Source organism: Erithacus rubecula, assembly GCF_903797595.1.
Source record: "Erithacus rubecula genome assembly, chromosome: 3".
NCBI classification, from domain to species: Eukaryota; Metazoa; Chordata; class Aves; order Passeriformes; family Muscicapidae; genus Erithacus; species Erithacus rubecula.
Window position 1 is genome coordinate 84,916,931 of NC_136689.1, and position 24,041 is coordinate 84,940,971.

The window sequence follows — 24,041 nt, forward strand, 5'->3', positions numbered from 1 at the left end:
TGCATGTAATTTCATGCTACCCAAATAATAGATTACATGGTTTTTAGTTTATTTCTTATTAGTCCAAGTTTTCCAAGTCACTTCATCAGAATGAATGGCACATATTTCCATGCACTTCTAGTGGTATTAAATTATCTCCCTTTTAGAAGGCCAAACAGTCCTCCCATATTTGTGGTATCAGGCTGTCTTGGCAGCATTGCACCTGTCACTAAACATCCATGCTAAGGGAGTAAGAAGAGGAACAATATCATAGTGCTACACTTCATGACAACCTTCCTAATATCAAAGAAGCATAAAATCCTTAAGGCTGGAAAAGACCTCCTAGGTGATCAACTCCAAACCATGACAATCCCCACTTTGTCAACTGAAGCACAGCACTGTGCCATATCCAGCTGCTTCTTCAGCACCTCCAGGGATGATGACTCCACCACCTCCCTGAGCAGCCTATTCCAATGCTTGCCAAAAAGACATTACTTCTGAGGAATTTGCATTCTTTGGGAATTTGCTCATTCATCAAATGCTTCATTTGTTGTGAGCACAAACTCCATGATCAACAACATAGTGCAATAACCTACACAGAGCTTTATCTGGTTTATCTGAACATTAGTTGGGTCAGCTTCCCAGCTAAGCAATACTAGTGAGTTTATGTGTGGGGGGAGGAGAAAGCAACATGCCTGTGGATGGCACAAGCTTATTTTTCATGCAGTATTTAATTCTGGGCCATTCAGTCTGCCAGGTAGGGAACTCTTGCTAGGTATCCACTTTCATTTATCTCTTTTTATCTTGTCTCATAAGAAAGCAAGGTATATTATCAAAGCAAATTGTCCATCACAGCTGAGATTGGACAAAGTATTATGAAAAGAAATGCCACTCTGTTCACTGGGCTTACACACACCTAACTTGACTAAATATGCAACAAATATTTTCTTAGTGTGTGAGGAATCAAAACAGGTGACAGATTTAAAGAAAGTTGCATACTGCCAGAGCAGCCAAGTAACATTTTGCTTTTTGAAAATTCAAACTGCTTAACATTAAAAAAAAATCATAGGCAGGCATATAAATAATAAAAAGGCAACTCTGAGACACATTTAATAAGCTACACTCCTCAATAAATTGGGAAATGAATGGCACGGCAGATGAACAGGGTATATTACTCAACAGCAATACAAAACCCTTTTTTCTGAAGAAAGGCAACATACCCTGGAATCCTGATATCATCAGTTCCAAATTATTGAATCATGACATCTTTAATGTGCTGTGTGGTGTGAACACAAACATATGGAAAATCCTGGGCTTCAATTTCTTCCTCCGGAAGAAATTACAGGAGAAACTTTCTGATGACTGTGTAACTTCACCTGACCTGTTCATAAGTTTGCAAAGGGGTACACACAGTGATATTTGGTGTCTAATTGTGCATTAATGAAATTAATTCACACACCATTAATTTAATTAATGAATATTTCTTCAAATAAGCTTCCTGTCATCTTTCCAAATTTTAATTCGGAACATTATTCTGCATATTGGCAGAAGAAATAAGCTTAGTTGTGTAATCATCCTCCACAGCTAACGATGTCACCAAAATATCACATCCTTGTGATGATATCTCCCTCTTTTAAGAAGACTGTAAGTGACAAAAACCCTGTCCAGTTATGTTCTTAGCTTTCTTTTAAAAGCATTGTAGATCCTGGTGCTCCTGGGACTAATCTGAACGAGCACAGAAATATCTGTTTTATATTCCTCATATGAAAGCCATATTCCCATGGCTGCTACAAGAAACCACGAGTGAGTCAGGACAACGCTGAAAGCAACAAAAAGAAATAAAATACTGTGGACAGAAAGATTTCTCAAGCCTTGCCTTTCAATTTAATACATGTATTTCACATACTTGGGGGAAAAAGAGTGACTTCACACTTTCCTGCATGCCACTCTCACAAGAGCTGCCTGCCTGGGGTCATATCCCCACCACAGGCATCTCACAGAGCATCACTTCTCTATAGCAGAGCAGCAGGTAAAAGGGAAAAAGCACAGGAAGAAGGCACAGGATCTATCTGGGCTGACACAAATACTGCTAGGAGCCTAACAACTTGACTCACTAACAATTAAACTAATTAAGTCTGACTTTTGAATGCTTTGTGGCCTGTCCTTACACCTCCCTGCTCGACTATACCTGTTTCTCTCTAACTCTGACATCCCTGTCCCACACCTTCAGTCTTGACACCACCCTTTTCCGAATGCCTCCTCAAAACACATTCCCTTCTACCAAATGTGACAGGAACCAGTCAGTGCTTCTCAATATACAGACATGGTAACACTAACAGCATTATTAACCTAGGGAGAGAAAACTACAATACCAACCACAAGCTGACACTTTCATTTAATTCATAAAAATAATTTCATTTTGTTTCAGTCTTCTTTTTAAATTCAGGGAAGAAAAAAAAAATAAAAAGCACACCTTACAAGTACTTTAGTGTCACACAAAGGAAAACATCTAAATTGATGGCTTGGGCCAAGAACAACAAGTTATAAAAAGCCTGGGGCATTTGGAAGCTCATTCTACTTTCTAAATATCCTCTCTGAGTTAAGCATCCTATTGGCTTCCTGTTCTCCAAACATATTGTGCTGTCCACACCTTTATCAATCTCTCATATCAGTGCTTTTTACTGTGCAGTGTTCTGCAGTATGGCCTTCCTGAATTCAATGACAGTCTTTTCACATCTAGCAATGCCTCTGTAGCATCTCTCTGATAGCAGGTTTGCAATGAATCAAGCTGATCAACAAAAACCTGACCTCTCACCTCTCCATTTGTCTGTTTGTCCTTACACAGGGAGCACCCCTGTATTCAAAAAAGCAGTGCAGAAATGGGAATTGCTACCATAATAGCTAATGGAAATTTCAAGGGCATCAGGTTCCATGCTCTGATTTGGCAGAGGAAATTCCAGCGTGAGTGCAGAAACACCAGAAGGAGTTCACTTCTGCTGGAAACATACATAGACTCTTTAATTCCTAATCTTATATTTAACACTATAAAAAAAAAAATACATGATCACACAGAAACATAAAGAAATAGGCTGGGAAGAAATCAATACACATCTCACATACAGCAACATCACAACAACCCAGGAGGACAGACAGAAGAGTCTAAGAGGATGCAAAGGCAACAGAAGGAAGAAAGTACCACCGATATGGTATTTTGTTGGAAAAATACTTTGGTGCTTTTCCAATTTGTGAATAAGAGATAAAAAGCATCTTGTACTCTTCTAAGTAGAAGATCTGCCTGTTTCAATACTTGTGAATACTAATATCTTGTACAGGCATTAATTTTAGAGATAATGTATCTTTTAATTAAAAGTGCAATTTTTTAAAAAATGAGTAGCTGATACCCTGCAGCATCTGTGGAGTTCCCTTAATTATCTTCCCAAATCTAGTAATTTTTACATCTACATATTGATTTTAAAAATCTAATGTCTATACATGATTATTTCTTCTTGTAAAGAATCTAGTCCCAACTGATTGACTATTAATTTCTAAAACACCATTGAGTATTTGGAGTTCATATCAGCAGTATCAGGTTTATAGGGTTTGGGACATTGCTTTCCTGCTCCATATTTCTTTTTTTTTCCACTAACTAAACCTAAAAATAACTACAACTGTTTTCCGTGCTGAACTATTACAATGACAATACCATTGACTACTCTTCATTTAGAGCTATGTCCATCATTACCAGCAACTGAAAGATCAGTCCTGCATGGAGCAGATCATCTTCTGAACCCTGAAATGCAATGTAAGGAATTCCTTAACACTACTTGTTACTTCTCTGTAGGCAGAGGAAAACATCTAAAATTAATACACAGTTATTGTTACTGCATTTGGGACTAAACATGCTTTATGCTCAACACGGGCTTCCTCTTTGATTTTAACTCTACATAAGAGCTTATGTAGATAACTGCTGCTGACTTGAAATCAGCAGGAAATGTTAAGGCTTTACATGAGCATATTTATGGGGTTTTTTTACAAAATTGTTGTCATTAGTTGTGTGGTTACACCTTCCATACCACAGCTTCTTTTGACAATACCTTCTCCACCCACTAAATGCATCTTCCCAGAGGTGTTCTAGCATTTCAGACTGTCCAACAGCAGCTTCCTTCAATAACGATAATGTCTTTTGCTTTCTTTCCCCCTCCAAATAAAAATAATTAGGTGTTTCACAAAATCAAATCACATTCTGGTGGAGAGGCTACAGAGAACAGGAGTAGGTTACCAGAGATCTCACAGCCACGGAGGAGAGTGAAAAGGCCTGGACACTGGTAGAAAGAGGAGATCTCAGCTTTAAACACCAAATGGAAAAATTTGGAAGATTTTTTTTTCAGTTCAAGATGAGCTAGAGATAAGGAAACACAATTAGCAGCTCTTCTAGGCTACACAGGATCTTCCAAGGAGACAACAAAAAGCAACCTCATCCTTCCCCTACACATTTCTTTTACTGCCTTTGTGTGGGAGAGGCAAGCACTGGATTAGCATTAACATATGCCAGTCTCTGCTTGCGGGAGAAATAATTTGTCCTTTCCAGGGGAAGCTGTCTCAACTCTGGTTAGCAATGGGTGGGTGTGCTTCAGGGAATTCACAGTAAGCACTGCATCCTACCATAAAATGGCACATGCCTTGTTTCTGCATTATAACAGTCTTCCTCAAAAATTAAACTTATCCCTCACTATCAAACTGTTTATTAAATAACAAGATCAGATTTGCCTATTGGTCAGAGACCAGTACTCCTCAAAGAACTCAAAGGTTTGCTAAAAACTCAGTCACTTAAGTCTTCAAGAATAAGAAAAAAATGAGATGAAAAGGAAAAGATTCATCCACAGATAAAAATTACTAATAGTTAAGAAATCAGCATACTAACACATAGACATAAAGAAGATAGCTACCAGACTGAAAAGAATGGTCTTATAAAAAGCACAACAAAAAAAACAACCATACCAACCCCTACAAAAGTAATCATTTTAGGATGCAATTTTTTTCCTTTTTTTTTTTTTTCCAAAATAAAGAAAAAGCCTCAAGCACAAGAATTTCTGGTTGACAAGCAAGCCTAAATTTGCAATCAAGAGGTGAGCACGACTCTTGAGGTTCACAGTCCACTCATCTTCTTCACATGTTTCATAAAGTGTGAGCATCAGCTACCTATCAACAAAATTACTGAGTTGACACACCAGAATGCATTTCTTACTTCTGAAGTTCAGCCAAAAAAAACTATATTACCCCAAAGGTGACAAAATAGATTGGCTTTTCTTTTCTCAGAGGACAGAGATGAACTTTGCTAACTGAGCTGCTGAGGACAGGACTTAACTGCAGCACACAGGAGATCTGCTTTTCACATTGTCCTACTCACAGGAAAAGTCACCACACAAATAACTACCAGCAATATGAGTAAAAAAGACTTATTTTCGTGTAAGGTCAGATCCAATACCCAGCTATTTCTTAATTGAATGATACAATAGGCCCTCGTACAGGTGACCAGGTCATGAGACATCATTTGAGTTTCAAAGAAACAACGGCTAACTCTGTTACTCAAAGCTCAGTCTGCCTTTCCTTTTCATTTAACAGACAAATTTCATTATTTTTGTTAGTTGTTTGTAATCACACATATCACAAATGTTCATACTGCTAAGGTAAGGCATGATGCTGAATTACAGGATAGTGACCAATTTAACATTAAATGAGACAGTCCATCTCAAGCTCCTAAAGACTATCTTCAAATAGTCAGTAGCCCTTAAAGAATACCCAATTCCTAATACATTCTGCTTTTTATTTGGAGGATGGATATCTACTACTTAATGCTCTCAGAAAGCTCCCACTGAACTACCACTGCTATATGAGATGAGAATAGTGGCCCACAACTTAAAATGGAAAGATATCTTGTGATTAAATGCTGCACCCAAATCACATGTCAGGTTTTTCTTTTTAAAACCATGATACAAACTGAAGCTGATGTTCCCCTTGCTATGATAAACATCACAGAAACATATTCATCCCCATTACTTGACAACAGAACCTATAAACTCCTGCTGATTTCTTTATCCATTTCTAAAGCACAATTTAAAATCCTACACTGCAGATAAGGGTATACTGCTCACAAGATTAAAGTCAAGGTCACATATCGCACATATGCTGCTGCCTGTGAAACAGTGATCTGTTTCACAGACTCCACATATATTTTTAGAAAGGGCTGCTCTAGTCATCAGCTAACAGCCTTTGAATTACAGAAGTGAAGATAAACTTTGGCTTAGAAGGGAAAATGTAAGGCTTCTTTGCCCAAACAGACAGACCCCTGCTGATTTAAGGAAGCAAAGTAGTTCTTTTTATCTCTTCAAAAAACCTGAAAAGGAAATCCCTAACACACTGAGCATGAACCTTATTTTCCTTATGATGAAGCTAAGAGTGAAATGCCCCAAGACTTGATATGACCACAGGTGGACCACCTCTGAGAAATCCTGGCTTCACAGTATGCCTGGTAGCTAAGCTGGTGCTCCCTCCAGACATCTGTTGCACCTTCTGCTCAACAGGCACCTGTGCAGCTATTCGCACTAAAGCTACAACAGAGGCACCAGCACCCTATAAGCAATGGTCTCTAACACAGAAAAGATTTCTGCCTTCCCCCATTTGCACAATATGTCCTTAGGGGATGCCACAAAATATTAGTAATCAGGCAAAAGTGAGTACATTGGTATGCAGAAATTATTTAAATATGATACTCATAAAAAAATTGCACTTCCTAAATCAAACATTAGGCTTAACCTACGGGTATCTAGAAGGGGACTCCAAAAATTCTGCTTACATAAAAAGTGAGCAGCAAAATATGGATTTCTAACCAGCTTTAATGAGGGAAAGATCTTTATGTCATGCCCCAAATAAAGCAAAGGCTCAGGCTGAGAGAGCGAGGCTGCTCAGCCTGGAGAAGAGAAGGCTCCAGGGAGACCTTGTAGCACATTTCAGTACCTAAAGGATGCTTACAGGAGAGGTGGAGAGAGCATGTACTCACAGAACAAGGGGAAATGGATAGAAACTGGAGGAGAGTAGGTTTAGATCATCTGTTTTAGAAGAAATTCTTTAAGGGGAGTGAGGAACTGAAACAGGTTGCCTAGAGATGCTGTGGACTCCTCATCCCTGGAGGTGTTCAGGGCCAGCCTGGGTGGGGCTTTCAGTGACCTGGTCTAGTAGAAGGTGTCTGTTCATGGCAATGGGGTGGAACTAAATGGTCTTTAAGGTCTCTTCCAACACAAACCATTCTGTGATTACTGTTAACTCCCTAAAATAGCACCTGTTCTCTTTTGCCCATAGAACTAGTTAAGATTGCTCTTTACTAGAAGGGATAAAACTGCAGAAGCTTTGTGCAGTAGAGAGACACACAACAGAGATCAACACTATGAACAGGTAGAGTTCCTATAGTGCATCACTGTGTGTACAACCAGAACTTATCCAGAGAGCTGAACCAAGGCCACCAGAGATGCAAAACTTCCACCTCATCCTGCAACCTGCATGTTCTGGCAGGCCACTGAAAATGCTTGAGCAGGTAAATGCTAATTTTTTGTAAGTCACTTAGAGTCCTTTATTATTATAATTGCTATAATTATTACTATTATTGCTGCCACCAACGTGTACATTAGCCACCCTTTATTTGCCTTGTTTCTGTAAGGCAACAAAATGGAGAGCTTTAAAAGGCTTTTCATTACATCAACATTAGTGTGTTGAGACCTTTGACAAGTGGGGACACACAGCTAAATAAAAGGAGGCCAAGAAATAAATAAAAGCAGTGTGCTTCTTGTCCACAATGCTCTGCTGTCAGCCAGGTCCTGGAGTCTGTCCTGGACTAGTCCAGTTACTCAGCTTAGAGACAAAGAGATGTTAGGCAGGGGACACTAGGCCTAGGAATCTCTCCTGGGCACCTTTCATTTGACACTGCTGGTACCATTTGAAGGCACCAGTTCCTGACCAGAAATGTATCACTGGGACAAGAAGTCCCAGACAGGACACCGTGTGAATGCACAGCAATCAGTTACATTTTCTCACAGATAGAGTGTTTCCTCACAGAGGTGACACAAACTTGCAAGACAAACAGATGACAATTCATGAATTAGATAACGTTAAAATTCCAAAGGGGAAATCAAAAGACAGAAGGAATTTGCAACCTAGGTCACTTTACCATAGAGGATTATGTCATTTCAATTAGCTAACATCATTGAAGATTCTCTTTTATACCCTGCATTTGTTCATCTCTTTCTAGAAACATTCTAAATTATCTACATCTTATATCAGCAGGCTGCACAACTCAGACGACAACATTAGCAAAAACATTTTCAAATAGAGGAAAACTTCTAATGCTTTGCCTTTGCAGTAATCTCCCTCTGGGAACCAGACTAATCCACCAGACATCATTCATTAGCAGATATACTTTATTTCAAAACTGGGGAGCCTCTGAGAAATAAGGTCTGATTCTCAGGCGTTTTAAAAGCTCATCAGCTTAAAGGCCTAAACAATGTGTCAGTTTCAAAATAGCCACTTTTCAGAATTTAAACCTAAATTTCAGACAAGCAACTTCTCATGTTCAAACTTTCACTGATGCAACTTCTAACATCTGTCTAATAAGACTGTGACGTTAACTTCCTGAATCTTCAAGTTCTTCAAAGTGCTGCATAAGTTTTTTCATATACGTCTAGAGGCCAAGTATAACTCCATTCATTCTAAACACCTCTGCGTGAAAAAGCTCACTCTCATATTCAATCACCAAAATTCGGCGAAATTACAAAAAAAAAAAAAAAAAAAAAAAGTAACACAAACCTCTCAAGAGAAAGAGTGGCTGAAATAATGTTATAGGGCATCTAAACTGACGATATTTACTTCATGCTCTACCTGGGGCTTTTTGCTCTAAGAATTTTGAAGTGCCAATATCATGGGCATTGATACTCCTTTAAACTGGACAAATTACTGTCATATAATCATATAACCATCACGATTATATTTGAAGCAGTATGCACAAGGACGTGGAATGCTGGTGGGTGGTAAAAACTATAAAAGTAGTTCACAAACACATGTCTAACTCTAAGGTTTGACTAGAAATGCGCTGGTTTACTATTATAATGTCTCTCCTTCCCCTCCCAACCCCCGTCTTCATATCCGTATCGAAATCCTGTTGCTGAATCCATGGAGGGAGGAGGAAAAGAGGAGAGGGAGATCTGCCTCTCGTCCCCTGACGTGCCGCAGAAATCACGGAGCGAGCAGAGCCCGTGCCCGCTCCCCCGGAGCAGAGCCGTCCCGCCCGGGTCCCCGCCCCCGGCCCGCCCCCGAACCGCCCCCCGTACCTCGCAGCCGGGGGAACTCGCGCTCTCGCAGGGCGCCGAGCCCGTCGCCGTGCCCGTAGCCGTACTGGCAGCCGGCGGGGCGGGCGGCCAGGAAGGCGCGGAAGGAGAGCGGCTCCCCGGCCATGCCGGGGACAGGCCCGGTGCTGAGGGCAGAGCGGGATCGGGCAGCGCAGCCTCCCCGGCTCTGGGGGAGGCTCTGGGCGCTGCGCTCTCGGCCCGCTCGGCCCGGCCGCTGCGCTCCGCCCGCCTCCCGCCCCGCCTGCCCAGGGCCGCTCCGGCCGCGGCTGAGCCGGGCGCTGGGGCGGCACAGGGAGGAGTTTCCCGTAAGGAGCAAGTTTCCCTGAGCGCTGGGAGATCGGTTTGTGCACAGCAGCAACAGGTGTGCCCTCCTGTTGAGGCGTGCTGTGTGAAATACTTCACGGAAATCTCTCTCCCCTAAAGTTTTCCAGTTCAAGCTCAGCTTCCCCTCGTATTCATCACACCTGGCACTTGGCGTCCGATACTCTCCTGGCCACAGGCGCTGCGAGGCCAATGCAAAGTACCACGAGCCAAAGGAGCGGTGTGGGCTGGGCACCAGGGCTAGAGAGAACAGCCCGTTCCCCCGCGCGAAAACCATTCCCGTGAAAAACTCTGCTTTGTCAGATAAACTATAATCATATAACTAAACCGAAAAAAAAAAAATAAATTAAAAAAAATCATAGCCTAAGGAATATGCTTGTTATGTTTTTGTTGGTTTTTTTTTTAATTTTCATTTATAAAATGGTACTGAAGTAAAACCATGTAGAAAATGATGAAATATTTTTATTGTAAATTATTTTAACTAAAAATTATGAAGAAATGAATATATGAAATATATTGAATGAACAATGGAAAAAATGAAATAGCACATGCTAATGTGCTCTCTGTTTTATATATTAGGAATTTAAACATATAGCCCTGGCTTCAGGGCATATATTTCTATAACACAAACAAAGTGTGTTTGCCCCTGAATCTCTGTTCATGATTGGGACAGGTATATAGCGTGTGACATCCCCAGATGAAATACTATACCTTTCAGCCAGCCAATGATTTCACCAGAACTAATTGCCAAATAAGTTACACCTTAAACATTTCCTTCCAGATGAAGAAAACGCTGCTGACAAAAAAAAAGAACAATTGCTATCGAGTGGAGGAATGTTCTTGGATGATCTCCTGACATGACTTAAAAAAATAAATAAATAAAATAGCCAAACAAAAACCCTGCCTGAAATACCTTGTGTAGAATTATTTTAACAGTTTATGCATTGCAATTTAGTAGAACCTGTGCCCTCACTATGATTTCTTTATTGTAAGCATATGTAGAAAATACTGCTATAGATTTTCCTTCATATTTCTAGATTTCTGTTGTCAATTTACAGAGCAATTTATTTATATTGATTGCTCTAGTTCCCTCACAATTCCCATATATTATTTGTCATGTAGTTGTTTGCAATCCCTTATTGAAACAAGACTAGTTTTCCCCATCAAAACAGATGACAGAATGCAGCTTCCTGATCTTACAATAAGTGTGTCTTAAAGACCCAATTTCCATTCACATTTTTATATAAAATATGATCTTTCCCAATTAATTCTGTCTCTTTTCTTCGTCCTGATTTTTGAAGACTAGCCCTTTGGAAGTAACACATACATGGAGACAGCACTCATTTGGAATGTGCTTTGTTTGCACACTGTATGTATCATGGGGATGATCACTGATTATTGGGGTTTTGCCAGTTTCCAATAAAAGGCTTAGTTAATCTCTCATAAAGGCTGGCCAGAGTCTTAACATTCTTAGAGGCATTCAGGTTGCTCAGTGTCAGTATGAAAGTTTTTGTATTGGAAAATTAGTATAACTTCTAAAAAACTAACTAGGCTTTACTGTTAATTCTATTTCTGAGGTAAAAGCTGGAGATTTCATGGAATTTTGACATGAAGCCACGATTTCCAGTTCTGAACCCTGTCACATCCAGCTTGCCTAACCATAACAGGACTATCCCAAGGCACATCTTATAGTTACCTGCTTTGACAAAACTTTACTGACAAGGCTGGTATAAAATAGACTAATGCTGTAGAAAGCTGTGAGCTAAGGCTTTTTGTCTCTGCCTTGGTCTACTGTATGAGCAGGAGAGGGTATCCCTTCCTTGTAGTAACCTTAGATATAAATTATTGAAAACTATGAGTCAGAGCTTATGGGCATGATTGGATATTGTATTAAAGAGTTGAGCAGTTTGGAATCATGTTACAGCAAGCATGCAGAATAGTAAGAATCCACATAATGCAGTGTATGTGAAAAGTACAGAAAAGGTCTTGGAAGAGAGAGGTATTGCTGTCAGGCAGAACTTTTGCTGGATTCTCTTTGATCCTCTGCTGACACTGAAAGCACTAGTGGAAATGAATGCTGCAGCCATTACATGATTGCACTGAGGTCAGCCCAGGCACAGCCTCGCCTTTGTGCTTCCGTGTGAGCAAAGGCATTATTAACTCATTGCAGCCCAGATTACACTTGTTATATGTGTAAGACGGACATAACCCTTCTTATTGTTCATTATATGCAAAATTTAATTCACTCTGTTATATTATTTTGCATATTGCATCATAGAATGATAAAATACTGTTTTACTCATTGTACAGACATCCCAATGTGTGCACACAGTGCTCCAGTCCCTAACTGGTTGATCTGAAATGATATGCAGGATCAGAACTCTGATGCTGTTGCTTACTAACTGTAAACAATTTGATTTTTGGCTTTGTTAAATAATGGAAACTTCATCTAAGTCAGAACATGCTTACAATTAATTACAGAAATTCTATTTATTGTATAGCTCTTTGAAACCACCAGTTATAAAAAGCTGTTAGGGCACACAGAGCAAAAGTCAAGATTATAACTGTTAGTTTATTCCTGTTAAAAGAAAAAAAAAAACAAAAAAAAAACCAACCCAACAAAACCACATAAACCAAACTATTCTAAAGAAAAGGAAAGCATTTCTTCACTGACACCTGGTATTCTCTTTTGCACATAGATAGTTGTCTTTAGTAATGAAAATGGCCAAATTTCTCAGCAGTCATTGTGAACTGTTTAGACATTTGGTTTGTGGGAATCTTTCACTCAGGGGAAAAAAAAGTGAAAATCAGTACCTTACATACACAACCCCCTAGCAATTGTACTCCAGTAGTAGCAAAACCAAGCATGAAAATACAGTTTTGGTGGCTTAAGTGAAAGGAGTCTGTTGAGTCAAAGAACAGAAAATGCTTCAGCACTCAAAAGACTAACTCCAGCTCTGAAGTACATTACCATTACACTTGGAGTTTATTCCTAAATAAATTCTTAGCAGAAGAATCCCTGAGAAGGCTGTGCCTGCTTGATGGCTTGCTGCATGTTCCCATAATTACCAAGACTATGACTAAGAGCAACCATAGGTGTTTAGTGCCACCCCAACAGCTGAGGAGAAGCACTGCAGGAAGGGAATGTGAGAGGAGACAGGGAAGCAGCCCCTCACACCATTGCAGGGTGCAGTGGGAAGGACACTGCACTGGCAGAGTACACCTCTGCATCCTCCAGTCCATTGTGGTCAACCACTTCCAGGACTGTAGAGCCACATGCATTAATCATTCCCTTATGATGGCAAAAATTCTAACAAATCCAGATCAGCAGATTCAGAAGATTCCTGAGCCAGCAGAACAGGTCATACAAGAAGCTTGAGCAGAAACACAGGTGCCACAATGATTTGGTGGGGCTAACCACGCAGCAGGTAGGATGGGTTGCCTCTCAGTTCCCTGCCCTTTTTGCCCTCCCATTCCAATAGTGCTCACCATTTCCTCATAGCTTCAGCCTACGTGTGCTTCCCACTTCTTCCTCAAGTCTATTTGCAGCACACCTTCTCTTTTAGCTGTCTTTAAATTTGGCTAATCCTTGCCTGCCAGTAGTGAATCCTGAGACAGATCCCCATTCCTGAAAAAAGTAGCAATTCTCAAGAGATGGGAAAGAAACCCTTAATAGCACAGGTGGCACATTCTGCCCCACTTCCCCATTCCTCTTCAGGCCTGTGTTTTTCAACTTTAAGCTCTGGGACAGAATGCTTATTTTATATTGTTACTGATTACATCTGTTCAGTGCTTGTTGCAATCAGCCCCTGTTCTGAGGCAAACCCCAGTCCCAGCTTCTGTAGCAGGTGGTGATCATCTAACAGGTTTAGCACTAGACACTCAATGAAAGTATTTAATTCCTGCAAGTGTTATTATTAAACTTCATGTTCAAAGGTTTTAACAGTTATTAAAATATGATTTTTTGCAACAGCATGACAAAGCTTTGTGCTTCTCACAAGAATCCAAAAGTTCAAAGGAAGACTTGATCACATAAGCCTCTGCTTTTAAAAGGCTGATTGTGTTGCAAATATGACATGCATGGGTTTCAGAAACAGTAGCTAGGCCATCTTCCATTAGTCATCCTGACTAAAGACGATTTCAGTAGAAACCCATTTGCATGCACCTCTTGTCAGCCTAAGAGTTAGGCAGGGCACACTAGGTAGAGATACAAGAAAAACAGAAGGACTGAATGAAACACAAACCCAAAATGTTTTAACAAAAGGGACCAAACCCAATATTTTTCATGAACATCATACCCCCTATGGAGGTCAGAAGTGAATATGGTTTGGGATTCAGGTTTTATCACTTGTCCTCACCCTTAACACCTGTCCAGACAGGGTAATTTTGTCATGAGGTGCCTGTTACAAGTCAGTACTGTCTACAGAAATCAACATGAGTGATAATGAAGGGTTGGGTTCAAAATTAGAGTCTTCATTTCATTACACATCCACCATGACTAGATTTGCAAATGCTTGCAGCATACAAATGCTTTTTGCTTTTAATGTAACGTATCCAGAAAATATAAACACTTTCTATCTCTGACAAGGCTACAAGCTTTGTGAAGATATTTTACACTGAATTATTAATGTGGATTGGAAAGTCATAATCTTGCTGGTTGAGGCTTAGTGATACCGACTTTAAATGGCAAAATGGCTTTTTACAGTTACAAAATCCAAAATATTTCATATATACACATGCAGAAGTGCAAAGAAGATTTCTCTACTGCATAGAAGATGCAACACATCCACGTACATGTTGTTTATAACCATGAAGCTTATAATTTATACCTGTTATCACAAGTTTCCAAAAGTCATTCCCAGCAGGTTAGCTTTAACACACTAGCAACTTTGTAAAAAATTTAATTTTGTCTCTCTTTGAAATATCTTTACAGACTTAAAAATGTACCTAAATATACGATAATGTTTCTTAACTTCCCATTCTTAAACTTTCCATTATCATTTGATTGTTCAGATTGAAAGATTCAGAATCTTTTGTGCAGACTGAAAATCAATGTGAAACAAATATATTATGAGCTACTGTTACTTATTTTGCTTCATTACTTTATTTTATCTTATTGCTTTATTTTTAGGGTATTCTCTGTGTCTGTTAGGTAATATATTTGATGTCCCTCTTCAAATACAAATTAAAGTATATTTGATGCTGTTGGCCAACTGTCAGAGTTTAACCCCAGCCAGAAACTAAACTTCAAACAGCCACTTGTTCCCTCCTTGTAGTGGGATGGGGAAGAGAATCAGAAGAGGAAAATCAAAACTTGTTGAGATAAAGACAGTTTAACAGGTCAAGCAAAAGTCATGCACACAAGTTCACCAAAACAAGGAATGCATTCTCTACTTCCCATGAGCAGGCAAGTGTTCAGCCACCTCCAGGAAATCACCTCCATCATGTTTGTGAAAACTTGAGAAAACAAACTCCATCACTCTGAGCATCCTCCACTTCTTCTGTCTTCCCTCTGCCTTATCTGCTAAATATGACAACAGCACAAGTCTATGGGGCTGGATGGGATGCACCCAAGGGATCCTGAGAGAGCTCACCAAGCCACTTTCCATCATTTACAGAATCACACCAGAGTCTGAATTGGAAGGCATGCAGAAGGATCATCAACTCTTTAGGTAAATGACCATATGGAGATTGAACCCTGATATTATTTACTAGCAGTCTTAGCTAACCAGAAATGTCCCAGATGACAGGAAGTGAGCAAATACACTCATCTACAAGAAGGGTTGGAAGGAGGATCCCAGGAATTAGAGTCAGCCTGACCTCAGTGCCAGGGAAGGTCCTGGAGCAGGTCATCCTGGATGCCATCACATGGCATGCACAGGGCAATCAGGAGATCAGGCCCAGCCAGGGTGGGTTTGTAAAAGGCAGGCTGACTTGATAAACTGGATCTCCATCTGTGACAGGGTAGCCTGACTAGAAGATTAGGGAAAGGCTATGGGTGTTTTCTACCTAGATTTTACTAAAGATTGTGACATAATTTCTGACAGCATTCTCATGGAAGAACTGGTTACTTGTGGCTTAGGTGCACTCCTCCCTTGGTAAAAAAACTGGATGGCTGGGTTTAGAGAGTGGTGGTGACTGGAGTTACATTCACCTGGTGTCGGTCACCAGTGGGGCTTCTGAGTGCTTGGGCCAGTTCTCTTAATGCCTTTATCTGTGTTCTGTGCAAGGGTATCATCAGTTTCAGATGACACCAGGCTGGGAAGGAGTATTGATCTGCTGCAGTGTGGGATGGATCTACAGAGGAATCTGGATAGGCTGGATAATGGGCCAAAGACAACAATATGAGGTTCAACAAGATGAAGTGCCAGATCCTGTACTTGGGTCAGGATAACCCCATTCAGGGCTACAGGCTGGGGACAGAATGGCTGGAAAAAAGCCCAGTGGAGAAGGACCTGGAATAGCAGTTGAACATGATCCAACAGTGTGCCCAGGTGGCCAAGAACACCAAAGGCATCCTGGCCTATATCAGAAATAGTGTGGCCAGCAGGACCAGGTAAGTGACCATCCTGCTGTACTCAGCCATGGTCAACCCACATCTCAAATCCTGTGTTCAGTTTTGGGCCCCTCACTACAAGAATGACATTAAAGTGCTGGATCATGTCCATAGAAAGGTAATAAAGCTAGTTATAACATAAAGCTTTATGTGGAGCAGCTGAGGGGTCTGGGGTTGTTGAGCCTGGGAAAAAGGAGGCCCAAGAAGGATGTTACTGCTCTACACAACTGCCTGAAAGGAGAGAGTGTGGACAGGTCGAGGTTGGTCTCTTGTCCCAGGTAACAAGCAACAGGACAAGAAAAAATGCCCTCAAGTTGCACCAGGAAAGGTTTAGACTGGCTATTAGGAAAAATTTCTTCAATAAAGGGTTATCCAATACTGGAACAGGTCACACAGGTGATTGAATCACTATCCCTGGAAGTGTTACAGAAACAAACTGTAGATGTGGCACTGAGGGTCAGTGGTGAATTAGGCAGTGCTGGGTTTATAGTTTGGTTAATGGTCTTGAGGGTCTTTTACAAACTAAGTGATACTATGACACAGTGTAAGCACTGCTCAGCAGTAACAAAAACATCTCTATTATCAACACTGTTTCCAGGACAAATCCAAAATATAACTCCCTACTAGCTACTATGAAGAAAATTATTTTAATCCCAGCCAAAACCAATTTTGAGACTTCTGGTGGCACACTGAGGCATTGTGAATGGTGGCTTTGATGACAAATTTTTGCTATACAGAATATTCCACAAAAATACTTTTTAAACAGAAGAGCTTTCATTTCAAAGACACCTTTGCTCTTCACTTCTGAAGTGCAAATGGGTGGTGGGAAAAATGAAGACTACTTTTTTAAATTTAAAATAATCCTATTCTTAATGATCTTTGAGAGTCTTTTTTTATGCTTGCAGGTGGTTTTCAAGCTATAGCAGACAGTTCACTGAGCAAAATACCCTTTGTACAGATCTAGCGATTTGTTTTCTTTTTATTGAAAATATTGGAAGCACATTGTAAGAAGATATTGCCTCCAGTTTGGGACTAGGAGCTTTAATTAAGTAATTATTGTTGTCTTTTGGGCCTTTTCCAAAATGATTTTTACTAGCCAGAAATTAAAAAATAATAATGATAAAAGAAATCAATCTTGTATTTGATGGAGTCTCAACTACCTAAAATCCTTCTATACTAAATTATGAGAAGCACTGTAGAAATCAGTCACAACTTTAGAAATATTGCTTAGGAGTCATATTTTATGTAAGAGAGTAATTATGCCATCAGCAATGATCAGGAAGTTAGATGTGATACAATGACCAGTAGCCAGGTTTTCACACAGATTACTATAAGCAATCTATTAGCTAAAATTGAACTGGAAGAAGAAAAGCATCATATTAGCATGCATCTAGGGTTCTGCAGCAGGGTGAAATAAATCCCACTAGAGAAGGGAGAGGCCCCTGGACTTGACAAAGTAATTATAAGACCAGAAGAAGAAAGGTCTTAGGTTGCTGTTATGGCTTAACCCAGCAGGCAGCTGAGCACCCTGCAGATGTTTGCTCAGTCCCCACCATGTGGGATGGGTGAGAGAATCAGGAAAAAAAAAAAAAAAGTTTGTGGATTGAGATACAGACATTTTCATGGGACAGAAAAGGAAAATAATTATTATAAAAGAATATACGAAATAAGTAATGCAGAATCCAGTTGCTTACCACTCCCTGACCAATGCACAGCCAGTCCCTGAGCAAGGGACTGCCACCCCCAGGCCAATCTCTCCCAGTTTTATTGCTGACCATGACACTATAGAATGGAAGAGCAGCTCATTTATTGCTGGCACAAAAGTTTGAGTCCCAGGGGCATTTAACACAAAGCAGTGCAGCATCTCAGGCTTCTGCCACATAGAAGCAGTCATCACCTCCACAGGCTCTTTCCTCTAACCTGTGAGCATACTTAAGGAATGAGCCACAGAAATCAGCTTATCAGGAAGCAATATAAACTAATAGAAACAAAACACAGACAAATAAGCTTATAAGGAGATACATTCTGTTCAGATAATCTGTTTCTCTCAAGTCTGGCTGAAAATAAACTGCTTCCTGCAGCTGGTGTTATGAATAAGTACACTGACAAGTGATAAGTCCAGAAAGTTGGTGCTTACAGCGTTGCATAACTGTGTCCAAATCCCTAATTCAAAAGACAAGCTTGAAATCCTACTGCACAGGGATGTTATTAACACTGAATTCACAGGGTCTGCTGCAGTACAGGTTCCCATAGTGCTTATAGTCTGTTGCCAGAGTACATGCAACAAAAAAAGTCTCAGTGGAATGTATCCAATCTGATTCCAGAGTACTGTGTGTCCTGAACCTTCTTCCCATTCTGTGTTTACTATCAAACACATTTTAACCTAGCCCATTGTATTTCTAGATAAAAAAGAAGGACTGTACCATTTCACTAAATCACAGAATTGTTTTGGTTGGAAGGGACCTTTAAAACTAGCTTATCTTGAGTCAGTCATCTGTCAACTAGATCAGACTGCTCTGACCTCCAAACAACCTGGCCTTGGAGAGTTCCAGGAATGGGGCATCTACCATCTCTCTGCTCCAATGTTCTACTAATCTCATAACAGAGCTGCCTCCCGACACCACTGTATCAGCCAGGGGCACTCAAAGCACTTTCTTGGGCTCTAAAGTAGTTTGCAATATTCAAGAACTGCATTGCCTAACCAAAGAAACAAATAGTCACTTTGCATCTAAGAAGCTGATAATGGAATTGGAATTAAATTACTGCACAATGAAACTTGTGCCAATTTACAGGTTAGAGTTTGGATTCAGTTGCGCTGCAGCGACACTTCAAATCTTAAATTTCAAGCTATACCCTTTAAAAGTTTTCACTTAATTTTTTATAAAGCTAAGCATAAAAAATTTAAGAGAGTTTTCCTGCAATTAAGAAATACTCCATGTACTTTTATGAGGGACTGCATGTTTTAAAATGTTGGAAGATAGCAGTCTGTAATTAGAGTTGACATTTGGCAAACTGAACATGCACAGTTGACCCTGCCAGCGTGTCCCTCATCTTGCACGTGGAGACATCCTTCTACAGCATCTGACTGGCAGGCAGCAGCCCTAAGTCAGCTCTCCAGCTTGCTGAAATATGTGAGTAGAGGAGCAGAAATAGTCAGAATTTATAGTGCACAACAAAGAATCGGGGGATTTGTGAAAAGGAAGTGAAAAAGGAATGATTTCTGGCTTTCATCACAGAAAATACTAGCAGCATAAGAAAACAAGAGAACTTTGCATAAAAGCCAAAGGGCAGGTGAAGTACAAAACAAGCACCCTTTCAAACAACAGAGAGACAGCTACTGACAACTGTCATATAACAAAAAAGAGTTAATGTCAGACCTTGACAGGCAGGTCTGAGAAATTTGTTATGCTGAAAGTGCTCAGATTTAGGGTTGGTATATTTAAGGCCTCTTAGGCAGTAGCCATTGAAGAAATAGATGGAAAGGGAAGCTCTGTAAATAAGACAAAAAGGGGGAATCAATCTAATAAATGCTATGGTATAGATATAATAGATGTAAATCTATCACCCACAGCAGCTAGAAGCTACTTCTGGGATTTTCCTTTGAATGGCTGGAAAGTATCTCAGCTTTTCCATATCTAGCCAAAATTGTGGTTAGGTGAAGCTCTGTGTGCTAGCAATCTCAGTGCATTTGCTGCCTGGGTCTGGCAGCAGTGCTCGTGCAGCCTTGTGCTGACAACTTAAGTTCACCATTTCTAAGAATCAGAGATTCTTGAATTTATTATGAGAAGTTACTGTCAGTTTGGAAAAATGTTGCCATACAGTTTCAATTTTTTCAGCAGCCAAGTCATCCAAAGTAACCCTGTGTATATCATTGTGAGTTCTTCAGTCAGAAGTCTGGGGCAAGGTAGTGACTGGAAAAATAATCTACTTTGCTCAATGAAATACAACCAAGGCTTTTAGGGCTAATTTTTATTCTAAGAATTTCTTGATAGCAGCTACTCAACAATAGTCAGTATTAACAAAAGCATTGATATGCAACTGCCTGCACCTAGTCAGAACTAACACCATGCAAATCCTATAATAAGCTACATTTTTGTTCATTAAGACTCTGTGTAAACACAGAGTCACTTGTCCACATACCAGTTTGACTGTGGTTAATATAAAGAAATACTAGCTTGCAGCAAGAGAGACAGCACCATGCCAATGTTTGTAAAACTGTTATTGGCAAAGAAAATAATTTATTTGCAATAACACATGCTCAACATTTTTGTCTCAGGATACCTATCCAAAAATTGAAGAAAATAATGTGCAGAGTGTCACATTGTTCTTAGGAACTTTTTAAAATATTACACAAAAATAGCAAATTTAAAAATAGCAAAAACTATTTAATGGAGACCAACACTTCTCTCAGATTTTGACATTCCAAGATCAGTTTACTCTTCATTATCAAAGACTACTTTGGTAATAACAAAATACAATGATATAACAACAAAATACTTTTGGTAATAAAATCTTTCTTTACAGCAAGAACATTTTAACACATTTCAGAAGTCAGAGACAACTTCATGGTAGTAATAGATGAAGTCAGCCCCTCTCTTCACATACTTTCTCCCTTTCTACTCAGGAGAGAGGGATAGTTGCTCTTGTTTCAGGGATAGAGAAGAAAATCTCTTTCTTGCTGTTGCAATTTGAAAAGTGAAATCCTTGAAATATGTATTTCTGCTAACAACACTTTGAAAAATTATTAAAAACTCCAAACCTGTCATTCCAGGTTGCATAAAGCCTTCTAGGCCTATGGCTGACAAATAATATACCTCCAATATTTATATTTCTTGATATGTAAGATCACCATATAATAAAATAATTAGTAATAATAATAGTACTTTGGCTTACACAGTGCTTCTCAACTGAAGTTTTTAAAACTGTCCTTAAAGCTTAACATGCACAAGGGATTTAAAGCCTCAGTACTCCACAGTATAAACCAGCCCTACTATGAGGCAAAAAGAACAGGAGGGGTAAAATTCTAAATTATTTCAAAATATCTCTGATTTAGTTGCCTTGTACCTTTCTGTGGAACATATAAATATATATATATATAAATATATATATAAATATATATGTGTGTATATATATATATATATATATAAAACTGATCTTTCTCGAGGGCCAAACAGTGTTGTGGTCAATAAGATAATGATTTTTTTTCTCCTACTTTGCTTTTCAGACAGAAAAACCATGAGGTATAGCAAAGATACCATTGTAAATTACCAAGCTGCCTTTGATTTGATCAGATAGAATGATTTAGACACCACCACAAACACAGACCTGCAGTATAAATTTTCCCTTTTCAGTCCCATACTCTGACCAGTAGATCACACTTGTGCTCCCTGAAGCTTAATGCCTTCAGCATTTTCACAGCTTTTGTGTAAAATATGGTAACCAGGACCACTTGTAGCACAGAAAGAAATGAAATATTGCTACATGTATACCTCAAAGATGTATATATTTTTCTCTTTTACAGTAATCTTTCACAGCACAGCCAGTGGTGCTTCTTTGTATTGTGCACTGAAAGAGGTTACATCTTTAAAGTAGAAAACCAATGCAAAGAAAAAATTTGGAATATATTTCATATGACAATTTCTAAAATAAGAAAAACACTCATTTCCTAAATTACTGGTGTTCATTGCTTCATTGCCAAAAAGTGAAAGATTAAGGACATTTGTCAGCTTCTATTGAGAATTAAATCTGTTCAAATAACAAGAGACTTAGTTGTCACAGTATTTGTCATAACTATTACACTACATCCTAACAGAATAATGAAAAGCAATCATCTTCAGCTTGCACACATGCAGTAGTCATCCCTGAAAGCTTTCCAAATCCCAGTGCAGGTGGTGCCAACAGAAAGGATCGGAAAATTACGAGTGATGCGAGAGGATACAGAGGAGTTATACTGGCAGACACAGTCAGAGGATTTTGAACAGAACTTTATCCCTGTAATGCACAGCTTTGTCCTAAGTTTCTAAACTCCATACTGCAGCCATGATAAAGCCACTAATTTAGGAAACGATGCAGAAAATTTGAACATTGTGAACAAACTCCTTTCATAAATCCACTGGTGCTAGAGCCATAACCAGGACTTCAAATCTTATGCGAGTATTGGCATTCATAAACCAACAACATTATTACATTTGTACTATCACATATGACTTAACAAATTAACATTATGATATTTATTACACTCCTCATTCTGCTTAACAGCAAAGCTATGTCTGGAAAGCATATGTGGCAAAACTGTACACACAAACATTAGAATACCTATTGCTGAACAAGTACAAGATCCAAATCTGAAAAGCATCAAATGACATGTATTTCTTTGTAGCCTAAATATTTATAGATTGACAAAATTAACATTCTATAGCACCCTGCTGTGCACTGGGAAAATCAGTAATGCTGGAGGACAGAAATCTGGCAAGGGTCAAAGGCCATACATGCAGTACATCCTCCATGTGAAGCTGCTGGCATAGCCGCCAATGCTGCTGTGCTGGAAAATGTCCTATTGCATGCTCTAACCCACATCCCTTCCCAGCAGAAGAGATGGGTGACCTGGTGACAGAAAGCTCCAGTTGCTTGGCCTCCTCAAGTGATGTGCATATTTAACCTAGAATAAAGCTTTTTTTTTTTTTGGTAGCCTGAGTTCCTCATGTACAACTTGAAGATGTCATTAGCAGTTCCTCTGAAGTCATCTGTACTGAATTGTAAAAAATGGTTCAACATTTTTGCATTTCTGTCTGACGCTAATTGGGGTTAATTGATGATAATGGTAAGGGTAATTAGTTTTAACAGGCACCAAGTCCCATAACCCAAGCCTCTTATGACAGAAATAGAACAGCAGTCAAAATGTGGCATGAGAAATAACATGGCACCATCCAGTCATCGGCAGATGCTGGGGGATGGAGATCATGTAAGAATTGGTATGCACTCCCATACGATTGCAGGCAAACTGCTTTAAATAAGGTGAAATCTTCTGCACTGTGCAGTTATTGCATTTTTGTTATTGACATTGACCAAAATATAGCAACCTAAGGTTTGCCAACAAACACTCCAGGATCAGGTTGGGAAGTTGGACCACTTTGTCCAGGAAGAAACAACTCCTTGAACTAGATGAAGGGGTCAGTGCCAAGTTAAATCTTTTACTTTGGTAGGTTCCCCCCTCCCACTTCAAGTTTTATGAAGCATCCAATCCAAAAACAGAAGAGAAGAGAAAGCAAAGTCAAAAGCAGAGTTACCATTCTTCAGATTAGGCAGGCAGCTTGAAATCTCAGGCAGGAGATGTTGCACTAAAAACTGAGACTGCAATGTACAAAAATTCAAACTCTGTCACATTTGGTCTTTTCACATAGCCCTGCCATTGTCTTCCCCATCAAAATTTTCTCACTCTAAGCCTGGCATCATACTTTTTAGGATTTGCCTCCCTAACAGTGAGTTCAGGTGGCCCACAGCAGTTGCACCCACCACCCATGTTCCTGCTGATCAGCTGAGATTGGCCTACACATTTTGTGCTGGGATCTGCTTCCACACATTATTAAAGTACTACTTTATTGCCATACTGGGGGGGAAGGCAGGGGGGAAGAAGAAGAGGAATCAACAAAAATCAGTATTAGTCCACTTTTTAATGCAAGTACAGTAAAGAATAAAAATGGGTGAAATTGTTACCCTGAAATTCATCAGGGTATAGAGAAAATCACATATTCTGTTTGGACCTTAAGAGCAGCTTTAATTGTAGAGTCAGCACA

At 39.6% G+C, this 24,041-nt stretch overlaps 1 protein-coding gene across 2 annotated transcripts in view; it reads right to left on the reverse strand.

The window, feature by feature from the left end:
- Positions 1–9,534, reverse strand: part of MOCOS (molybdenum cofactor sulfurase) — a 206,150-nt gene extending 196,616 nt beyond the window's left edge. For both annotated transcript variants that reach the window (XM_079300626.1, XM_079300625.1), the window contains exon 1: positions 9,354–9,534. In XM_079300626.1, the coding sequence (XP_079156752.1) occupies positions 9,354–9,477 (124 nt within the window). In that variant the 5' untranslated portion in view covers positions 9,478–9,534. The remainder of the gene's footprint in view (positions 1–9,353) is intronic.
- Positions 9,535–24,041: the final 14,507 nt, after the last annotated feature.